This window comes from Parasteatoda tepidariorum, chromosome 5, assembly GCF_043381705.1.
Source record: "Parasteatoda tepidariorum isolate YZ-2023 chromosome 5, CAS_Ptep_4.0, whole genome shotgun sequence".
Classification (NCBI taxonomy): domain Eukaryota; kingdom Metazoa; phylum Arthropoda; class Arachnida; order Araneae; family Theridiidae; genus Parasteatoda; species Parasteatoda tepidariorum.
The window spans coordinates 32950309-32962355 of NC_092208.1; the positions used below are offsets into that span (position 1 = coordinate 32950309).

General features: G+C 31.3%; 1 protein-coding gene across 2 annotated transcripts in view; it reads left to right on the forward strand.

Annotated features, from left to right (window-relative positions):
• The window catches only part of LOC122270122 (meiosis-specific protein MEI4-like), a 59554-nt gene that overhangs the window by 17511 nt on the left and 29996 nt on the right, over positions 1-12047 (forward strand). For both annotated transcript variants that reach the window (XM_071181259.1, XM_071181258.1), the window contains exon 2: positions 10153-10459. In XM_071181259.1, the coding sequence (XP_071037360.1) occupies positions 10162-10459 (298 nt within the window). In that variant the 5' untranslated portion in view covers positions 10153-10161. The remainder of the gene's footprint in view (positions 1-10152; positions 10460-12047) is intronic.

Genomic DNA, 12047 nt, shown 5'->3' on the forward strand with positions numbered 1-12047 from the left:
CTTCATGTAAATTCATGTAAACAATTTAAAAATCAAAGTACATCCAATATTTTCATTCTTTATGCTAAATTATTACAAACGAAACTGATAAAGGGATCTTAATATTTTTTTTCTTTCAAAAGTAAAATTCTAGTTAAAGGATTTTTAGAAATCATAAGACTTTTCTTTTTTTATATTAGCTTGATATACTGTATATTACATTATGCAGAATATTTTTTCTAAATTTATTAAAGAAAAATCTTTATTCCATGTGCAGGGTGTTTCGTTTTAAAAATACAGTCTCTCTTAAGAAAATTAAATAAAAAAGTTTATTCGTAACATTTTTAAATAAAATTTGAATTTTTAGAATCTTGGTCAGGATAAAATAAAAAAAATCTACGAATTAAAAGTAGATAAGTAATATTATTACTTATTATCTTTTCACAATAGGTTTTTCAAACCAACAAGACTGATGAATGCTCATAAAGTCGATGTTTATTCATAGATTTTTCTCACAATTGAACATATACAACGCATTTTGCATGTAAATTACAGTCAAGGCCATGTAATCCAAACACAGCATTGAAAGCATACCAGTCTCGCGATTACGATTCTATCAGTTTTCAGTAGCTTCTGGAAACATTTTGGTGCATAATTATATGTATATCTCTAGATGCAATTCCTTATAGGAACGCTACACCACGGGAGAAACCGATCATGGTAAATTCTTTTTCTCCAGTACATAAATAATTAAAAAACTTAGGTATAGGCAAAGAGTCAACCATGAAGTTTATGATGCGTTTTTTTTTTTTTTAAAGTCAAAATGTGAACAAATGATATCAAGGTTAGACTTGATTACACAATAGAGAAATAATCTAGTAATAATTTGTTTGCAATTTGATGTTTTGAAAACTTGTTAGCATTTGAAACTTTATGGCTTTATCTAGGCGCATCCGAAGTAACTTTTCTGTAAACTTTAAATTTAAAATTGTAATATATAATTTAAAATTGTAATATATATAAATACTGTTACATTGAAAATGTAACAGTATTTGTCAGGAAAATTTTCTCCAGCGGTATAGCGCTCGCTTAGACTAATGCTCGAATAAAAATTGAAAACTTCGCAAACGTACTTGAACTAGGAAGAAACAAAAACGTTTACCAAAACTGTCGGATCGTTAATGAGGTAGGAGGATTAAAAACGTCAAAATAAATTGATTGCGAGATCTAATTGTTGCCATTCAACTCCGTTCTCGTGCTATCAAACTGGTTTCGTTTTTTACTGTCCATTTTTTCTCACTGATTATTCATTTAACTGCGATAGCATTTTGATACTTTTTTCTAGCCTAAATGTAATAGCTAGCTCTAAATAGCCTGGTTTTTTGTTCTGTATTGACCAAAAAAGAGCCTGTCTCAAGAAAAGGTTTATCACCAAAAAAAAAGCCTATCACTGGCCTGTAAGGAGCCTGTCACTATAGGATATTCCATATACACAGTGGATATGATAATCACCTTCCCAACGCAATGGTAACCTAACAAACCATATTGTTCAATAAACAGGTGTTTCGAAATATTAGCCATAGGATAGAAATATAGTAGTTCAATAGTCAGGGAAAAAATATGAATAATTTATTTTTAAATATTTTAGATAGGGAAGGAAGAAATGAATTTGAAATTATTCCTTTTTTGAATTTGAAATGATTTTCAAGAAAGCTGTAACAAATTAATATTTTTTTAAAAAGTACTTGATGAATCGTGTCTTAAAGTATGGTAAGAACATAAAAGGCAAAATGTCTATTTTAAAATATTAATTGGTTAGATATATATCAATAAATAATTTTTAGAGATAACATTTTAAAATTTGTTTTTCTTCACTTGCACCAGGATATAGTTAAAAAAGGAGACTCTTGCTATATATTTTACCCATGGGGTTTTTGTTCGCGTTGGTATGTAAATTTCCTTCAATCAATTAAAATGTTTTGATGAAATATCCATTTAATCGGAAGCGTAGTTAAATCATATCATTTATAAAATAACCTACATGAAATATTTTAAATTTGTTTTCGTTGTTGTATGCCATTAAGGCAAGGAGTGCAATTGTTCTTGTTTTCCAGTGACGCCCTCTATGGTCAAGAATTCGACTTCTGCCACAGCCATACGTCACACCCTTTTATAGGGTGAACCCATGGGCGGATTGTGAATTTGTGGGGCCCTGGGCTGAAACTACTTAGGGGCCCTAATAGCCATTTTGTCAAAAAACTGCTTTCTATAGTGATGTAGATAAGTATATAGAAAAAAATAGGACAATAAAATAATTTTATTTATTTATGCATACAAACAGCAACTGTGCAACATTATTGAAAAAGAAATTGACAGGTTACGTGTAGTTATGTTATATAAATTATGAAGTAACCTTTCTGCATTTTGGTGCTGCAAATTACTTTATTTGCTCATCACATTGTAAGTCCTTCGTTAAATCACAATTTATGGATAGAATTGATAAATGATTTAGTCGATGGTTCGACATTGTTGTCCTATATTTGCTTTCTATATATGACATCCTGGAGAAAGAGCGCTCCGCTTCACAGCTAGTGATTGGCAAAGTTAAAAAGATCTTTAAGATAGTATGGCAATTTAAGAAAACATCAACAAGTTTCTTTTCATAAATTAGCATAAAAGTTTCACTGCAAGAGGTGTAAGACTCTGGCTTAGACTGAAGTAAATAAGATTTTAACTGAATGCACTCAGTCACTAAATGCTCGTCTACGTCATCTGGATAACAATCAACAATATTACGTGCACTTTCCAGATCTATGTTTTCCATATTTTTGTCTTGCAAATTCATTAAAAATTTGAATTTCTTGCTATACATCTCATAGACTTGGCTCCTTTTATCTAAATCCATTATCAGCTTATCCAACGTAAGGTTTAGCGTGTCTCTTTTAAATTTTTCTGCTCCGTATACTGAGAATTTATCTGTAGACTTATCTGAAAATTTTGGAGCAATGCCTCTCTTGTTTATGTCATTGTAGTCTATTCCCACACTAGTACTTAATTTTTTAGCTTTCTCTTCGTATTCCTTTAGCTTCTGATCTGATTGGTGCCTTATGTTGCTTCTTTTAATGACACAATTAACTTGTTGCCTTCACAAATATCTAAACCAGGGCTCTGTATTTTTTTATTAACTAAATTAAATCTCCCCAAAAATTTTCCCCATAAAATAATCAAAATTGCAGTATCGAGTTCCACCATTTTATTAAATAAATTACGTGCCTCTTTCCGGAAATCATCTTTCTCATCCTAATTTTCGCTGAAACTGTCGAAAATTTTCATAATGTCATCATAATTACTTTTCAAAGCTTTGACAGCATCATAGTTACAAGACTATCTGGTCTGGCTTAAACTTTTTAACGTAAATTTGAGTTTTGTTTCTCGATTTAACAGTTCCCACCTATGGGTCGAAGTAGAAAAGAAAACGTATATTTTTTGCACTGCTCCAAAAGAGTTCACAATTTCAGTTGCAACCCTAACAGATTCTTCACCAATTAGGTTAAGGGAAAGCGCAGCACATGGCACGTAATCCGCGAATTTATTTTTTTGTTTTAGTAGTGCTTGTACACCATTGTAGTGACCCACCATATTAGCAGCGTTGTCATAAGATTGTCCCCTACAATTATCCAGTAGTAGTCCATTTGTTTCTAAAAAGTCTTGTAAAATATTAAATAAATGTAAGTCAGTATGAGAACTAATTAATTATCTGTCGTCCCATAATCTCAATTATTTCCTCACATACATTTTTAGATAAGTATGATATTATCGGTTTTGGTCGCAGCTCTCGTTGTTCAATGTGTTCACGAATGAATGGATCAAGCTCTGCCAATATCTCCAGAGCACCCATAAAATTACCATTATGTGGAAAACCAAATACTTCCTCGGAACCTCTAAAATGCTAAGCTCCTTATACTAAAAAAATTGACCACTGCAATAACCCCTTTTAGGAAATTGTGATTCTGTTTCTTTTCTTAATTGCTTCTGAAGCTGCTTGTCTAAGACAGATCTATTTTCCTTTCGTGTCAAACACATTAACACTGATTTCTTATGTTCATTAGAATTTTCTAAACAAATTCCTATGCGTTTCCAATCAGAAAATCCGGTTGTGTATTGAGAAGGGATTTTAGAAAAAAGTTTGCAAGTCAAACAAAAAACAGTACAGTCGATGTAACATTGTTCTTCACATCACATTTTAATACTTTGTAATGAGTGCAGTAATTCAAAAATTATCATTAAAAATAGATTAAAAAGTTCATTTAGTATCAAAAAAATACATTAAAAACAAAAAAAAACATGATTTATAATTCTTTTTACTTACCAACTAAGAGCAGGAAATCTATTCTTATACAGATTATGTATTTTCAATTATAAGTAAAATAAGAGAAAGGTCCGGTTTTTATAACTTTTAAGTTATCGTTTATTAGTAAACTAAACAAGTTTGTTACTTTGACAGCGAGAACAGATGTGCGGCGGCGCGGTGTAATAGACGCGAAAAAATACACTGACCAAAAACAAGCCAAAGCAAGCGTTCCTTTCGAAGACGCGCACATGCATGGGTTGATTGATCTCAGGGTCGCCAACCTTATAATGTTTTTTTTAGTATTAGATATTTTTTTAATTCAAAATATAACCTAGTGTTTTCAGTGGGGACTGGGGCCCTTTGTATCCACGGGGCCCTGGGCTGCAGCCCAAAAAGCCCTTAAGTAGATCCGCCCCTGGGTGAACCCGTTCATATATCCATTTATTCATCCACAGATCGTAATTTTGATCTGAATCAGAGAACGATCAATCTTTAATTCTGTACCGTTGGAGGTATAGTTTGTTATGGGAACATTAAGGATTTTGTGAGCCGACAGATTTAACGTGCACCAGTCGCCTTTTACTGCACGGGAAGTCTTCGGCTGGATGGATTCGAACTCCCGTTCTCAATAACGGGAGTCGAGTGTTCTGCTAACCAGGCTATCTTGGCCATTTTTTTCCTTTTATCAAGCTTTTGTTACAACCATCGGCAAACATTTAAGGAAAAATTTATTTTTAACTTCTTAGTCTTAAACATGCCTGTGTTACTCTGTATATACCTACCTAAAAACAATAAAAAGTTTGCAAAAATATGAATGAATGAATGAAAAGTGTAAAAATTAATGTTAGAACTGGACTATTGATAGTATACTAACTAGATTTACTAGTATAAAAATATTTAGAAACTAAATGAGTTGTTCATTATTGACTTCTACTCTTAAAGCGTATGCAAAACTCTATCATGCTTTCAAATGTTGCCGAATTTGAAAACTATTGCTGTAAAAATATTTTTTGTCTAAGATAGAGTTTGATGTGCCTCTTTTATAATTATGAAACAGCAGAATTGAATTGGAAATTTAAAATGATTGAAATTACGCCATCTTTTTAATATTCTCGATAAAACCATTTTAATCTCGATTGCGATCAGGCTGATCGTCAAAGAATTTTGCTGTTCTTCACTGTGATTATTGAGTTAAATGTTACTTTTACTCCAACGTGAGCTCCAAGTCGACAGTCTTGATTTTTTTTTAAAAATTTTTCTTTATTCTGAATTACGTTCTAAATTCCTCTTTGGACTTTCCACACAGAAAAGTTCAATAGTTCTTCATAATGATGTATTAAAAAAAATTTTTTAGCAAAATTTCAGTTTTTACAGCTTTTTTTCTTTAAGATACCGAAAAATGTTAATTTTTTTTTATTAATATGAGCATTTTTTCTATCAATAACATTTGCTACCCAAATCTATGATTCAAATTTATCAATTTAACATGTATTTCCTTTGAAGTGCATTCATGTGGTAATTGCTGTTCTACTAAACTTTTATTTTACTCAACTTGATCAATTTGCAGTTTTCTTTTTTTTTCTTTCATAAAAAGTGTGATTATTCTTTTTTAAAGTCATTTTCATAATTATGTTAATTTAATAACTTTTTTTTCAGTTCTCTACTATTCATTGTTTTCCTTGCACAATAAATTTCGAGCAATTTTAGCGAATTCAAATTTCTTAACACTTGATCAAAAAATACTAACAAGTATTTCCAGGTGAGCAAAACAAATGCAAGAAGTGTACTTTTTACCTAATATGGGTAGGTTATTATGTGGCTTGGTTTCCAGAAAGATAAGCTTCTGAGCTGGACACAGATAATTACACGACTAAACAGTCAGAATGACCTCAGTCAGTATGGAGTCAGAATGACCTCAAATTAAGCATGAGTAACATTTTGAATTCAATAATTCAATGAGTATTAATTATAATGTGATGCTACGAATATGCATCACACAGTTCCTATTTTTTTATATAATTTAAGTTCCAGAAAATACAGCTTTTTCTCCACTAACCCATTTCGCAATAATTCATTAAATAAGTTTCTCTTATAAACACTTAAAATGCTTGATCGTTGTTCTTGAAATAGATCACAGCACACATAATAAATATTAATTAATGAGAAACAAAGTTAACAATAGAATTAAACGGAAAAGAATATTTAAATCGTCGTAAAAAGGCAAGCTTACCACATTGTGTAGGGCACTAAAATTACTCGCTAAACGTCACAATAGGCAAAAATTATTTAAATTTAAATATCCTCTTTTATTACGATAGTTAAATAATCGATTCTATTCTGTAATGAATGACGAATACACTTTACTCACTTTTAACCCTCAATCAATCCTTCCATTTTCTAAGCATTTCTCTTTTGCTTTAAAAAAAATTAATTAATTAATAAAAAAAATTCTAAAACTGATATTTTCTATTTATTATCAACATCACCTAACCATGGTCAAACACATTTTTAGCTCTCTACCTTAAAATGGCCATAGTAGGAATGCCACGTAATTTTGAACTTGATCAGACGACGTGGATAGTGCCTGAGCTTGTACATCTGTTTTTTAAAATGAATCAGTGGCTACGAGGCATTAGTATACAGAGATCTTCTGTTATAAGATGTTCAGTAATGGTGCAAATAAGGCCGGGATAGCCTGGTTGGTAGGGCGCTGAGCCCATATCCAAGAGTCCGTGGGTTCGATCCCAGCCGGCCGAAGACTCCCCCTGTAGTAAATGGTGACTGAAGCCCGTTGAATCTGTCGACTCACAAAGTCCTCCATGTTCCCATAACAAATCATTCCTCTAGGGGTACTGATCCATCAGTATCCTTGTCTTCTGGATTGGCTCTAAATTGCAAGGCTAAGGAGTTGAACATTAGTAGTCGTAAGCCCAAAATTGGGTGGGCTGTTCAACGACGGATATAAAGAAAAATAAAATTGTGCAAATAGTGCCACGATGGCTCAGAGATCCAATGAATAACCCAGGTTCGAATCCCAGCGTTGGCTGGTTGATACGCATTCTTTTTCCGGCTCACAACGACGACAGTGCTGAAGTAAAATATCCTCAATGGTAGATGAATCATGGGTTAGACTTCCTCTACCATCGGACTTACCGAAGGAGGTTTCTTTCCAATTTTACGCAAATGTGAATTGATTTCATCAAAAAATCCTCCACAAGGCCTAGTTCGTGATATAGGAGTTCCCTTGTCTTCTGAAATGGGTTCAAAAGTACAAGCCTACGGAGTTAAACCTTAATAATCGTGTACTCAACCGACTGTCCAATGCGGGCTGTAAAACAAAATAAAAATCACACAAATAAAAGATGACTCCTATATCATCAGCAAATACCTTTTTTAAATGTATGCCTAAAACCTAGTATTTGAACAGAAAATTTTCTCCACAATAAATGCGAAAGAACATCATCAATAATACTTTATGAATATTTTTAATTATGTAGCAGTATTGTCTGCATTTCTATCTTTTCAATCGAAGGGAATCATATTTATTCCATCTGAGTACATAATACCTGCACGTGTTTCTCATTAAATAAGAAATACCATCCCCGCTCGAACAACTATCGAAGCATATCCTTAATAATTCCTCGCAGGGGCAGTGTTCCGAAAGATAGATCCAAAACAAGGACGCAATCCCGGATCGCTGCTCCATATCATGTCCCGCAATAAGGATGGCATTTGTCCTAATCTCATCGGTATGTCCACACTCGCTGCTGCTTTGTTTCGCTCCCAAATGAGATTTCTCTGACACTAATGTTAATTGCAGCCTCCGGGTACGCCCCCCGATACCACAGCATACCACTTTTATTGAGATTCCTTCATCCTTTTCCCTAGGTAATTACCGGGATTTCTCTTTTACTCCTGGAATCGGGATCATCAGAAAAGCTCTCATCGCAGTCCGAAATCGAACACTTTCTCTACAATAATTGATGTATCGATTGCGTTTGACTCCTGGTTTTTCCGACGAATTTGAAAAAAAGATTTTGAAGGCGTTATGTTTGTACTTTTAGAATCAATAGGATTTTTTATATCACAACTACAAAAGTTGCTATAAAGTATTAAGTTTCTGTCGAAAATAAGAAACATTTATTTTGCGTTGATTATCAGGGTTTTTGTTGTCTATTTCTCAAAAGTAGAAAATTTTGCAAAAAATGTCAAAAGTTAAAAATCTTTTTAACTTTTTTTTCTTCAAATTTTTCAAAAATTTTTTAATTTGACTCTTGCAAATCGAGGCGAAGTGAAGAGAATATACCTAGCTATTTGATTTAAATTAAATTTGGTTGGATAACTGTAAGCGACGTAACTCTTGTGTTGAACCAGATTGGTTTCTGAATCGATAAATGTCACGATTTACCTAAAATGACATCACTAGCAAATATCCAATTAAAATGATTTCTGCAGTTTCTTAGTACAAATTATTTAAGCAGAGAAATAAATCAGAAAATATTATGATTATATTATATCGAAAATTAATCTCTTAGCATTAAAACATGGTTATACTATCACTTTAATAATTATTTCAGTAAATATAATTTTTGTCGCTGATATTTTTAAGCTATTAGTTATTGAAGTAGACAAGAGACATTTGTATTACTCAACAGTTTTATTTTTTGCTGTCTTCTTCTAAAAAGCAGGAAACTTAGTAGTGAAAAAACTCTTTTTTCTAGAATTTTCTTTAAAATTTTGCAGTAAACTTTTAGGTAAATTGACCACTTCAGAAAATTTGTAAAAATTATTTTACCCGAGAGCTAAATGATAAAATATATTGATTATATTGACTCAAAAAACAATCTTTCATCATCAAAACATGATTTTAATAATTATTTAGGTTAATAATTTATTCCGTTTTAAAATAATATTTTCAACGTTTAACATTGATAGTTTAATGTATGTTTACAGTTGGGTACTTGCTACTCAACAAGAATTGAAGTGATCATACCAAGCCAGCTGATTTTAAACAGATTAAACTGGATGCGTGTAAGCGACGTCATGTATGAGTGTGATGGCTGATTGGCTTTTGAATCGACAAATGCCACGATTTACCATGATGTCACTTGCAGTTATCCAATTTAAAAAGGATCTTACTAATAGCTGAATTATTATTTAGAGCACTCAAACGCATATTTTCATAAATTGTTCAACACATTCGCACTTATTATTCTTATTGCATTATAAAATATTCTACTTTAAAAATTGACAAAAAATATCTTAAAAAATCACTTATTCGACTTGCTAATAAATAAATAAATGTTGTAGTTTTGTATGTCATGATGCATGGTGTTCACATGCGTTTTATACGGAAATCGAACAGTATAATGTAAATTAAAATAATATTTATGTTACCAATTTAACACAAATTTTTCTACAATAATGATTCAATAAGATACACTTGAAAAATAATCGTATTCTAACATTCTTTGATACTGTCAGTCTGTTAGTAATTGTTTAAACAAATTAATATTACACATAGTTTCAAGAATTGATAATTGAATTTTGAACTATTTCGGACCAATTTCTATAAAATTCTTTGAATTTGTCGACGTTGGAATCGAGTTTGACATGTCTGCCCTATGAATGAAAAATAGAAGAAATTTTTAAATTGAAATTCTAAATTTAAATTTCTAAAAGAAATTTTTTTTAATTGAAATTTTTTTAATTCAAATTTTAAATTGAAATTTTTAAAAGAAATTTTTTTAAATTGAAATTTCTTTTTTTATTTGTTTTATTAAACACACATACCTGTGTTTAACTCATATTTTATTTTTCAGACGGCTGTAATGAATCACAAACCTGAAAATAAAACTGACGATTGCAAGAATGAAGTAGAGACGGGACTAATGTATTACGTTCAAAGAATCAAATTAGCTGTGGCTATTGCAATAATTCAATCAACTCCAAGCGATAAAGATCCTCAACAATATGCTCTACACTTACAGCAGCAGTTTTGCAATGATATAACTGAATGGAAAGATAAATATCGACTCTTAGAGGACAAAGTGCTGGAATTAAATGAGAAATTAACAACAGCAAAACTGCAATTCAAGACCAATGAAGCATGTTTGGGATTTGATGATTGTAAGTGTTTAAATTAAATGCCAAGAGATTTTTAGTTATGAAACATTCATAGCTAAGACTTATAATAGCAGTCATGTTACCGGGATATTAATAATTGAGATTTATAATTATAATCATGTGTCCAAGAGATTATAAGGTATATTTTTATAAGCAATTCATTTCTAATTAAATAATCCTAAGAAAGTGAAGTGCTAATATATTGCCTGATTAAACACTTCATTCGCTTCAAAAATATATAAAGCGGAAATAACAGTCAACATGTTTCGAGTAAAATGTTTGTCAACACTCAAGCGTGAGAGTCTTGAAAATGGATTTGAAATATGTCTATTGTTATTTCCCTTTTATGTATTTTTAAAGTGAATGACGAATTTAACGAAGTAAATCATTGTTATTTTCTGTAATATAAATACAGTTTCCTAATAATCATGCAAGAAATATTTTCCTTAATGTGAATATCTTATAACCGTGTTTAAATAAATGAACTACGAATACCAGTGCATAAACAAAGGTTTTTGTTTTAAAAAGAATATTATTTCACCCTTTTGGTGTAAGGGATTTAATCTTCGCTCACAACAGCTTGGGTAGATTTATGATTTACTTTGTGACAGGCTCAGTATCCCAATTAAATGCACTTTCTCAGATCGCATCTAAATGGCTCAGAATATTTCGAATGTAATATTTCCGTGGATTGTAAAGATAAAATATTTAACTATTTTCTTAATATTAAACTGAGGGTTCAAAGGCCAAAAGACTTCAATAGCCGTGTGGTGTACCGTCCCTTCGAATTTGATGTTGAACAACCTCAACAATTGTGTAAAAGAACACCTTTTTTTTAAGGTTAACACAATATCGAGCTTTCATATACAATTTAATGGGTGTGATTTAATCTAAAACGCTAATAATGGGAAAAGTTTACTTTAAGCTCACACACATTCATAGCACAAGTAAAAATTTTTCGCTTCCAAAATGCTGGCGCATTTTGTATATCGCCTGTAGATAGCTTGGTTTACAATAAAATTCAAGTTTGCAAGAATTCATTGCTGTCTTCAATTATTGGTAAAGAGTTGTTCTTGATCTTTATAGAAAGATAGTTTACCTTTGAAATATGTGTGTAATAAAGGTAACTAGATTTAAAGTTACTATAAACTGTATAAAAAATTTCATAATGTCTAATTTCTATTCGTCTACGGTTCTGTTAAACCTAGTTTTAATTCATCGTAATATTTCCTCTGTGCTAGGCTTTTCTTTTATTTACAAACTAAATTTGTTTCAAGAATTAGTATGCATCCTAAATTAATGATTCTTACTTTTTAGAAATAGCTATATACTGATTCATGTATGCATCTTAAGTTACTGTAATTTTAAATATTTGTGTCACTGATTAAAAAAATAGTAGCAGCTACTATTTCGTCCTTTTACGCAACTATTTCTTCAAACCAAGTAGTGCATTCTTGGATTGTGCAAGAACATTCTTGGTAACTCACTACTTCAGGAACTATTATTGGTTCTAAGCACTTCAGTGTAAAGGAGTTTCCACCACTTTTGGTGTTGTATTAAAACTTTTTTCTGTATATCACCATCTGCTCGC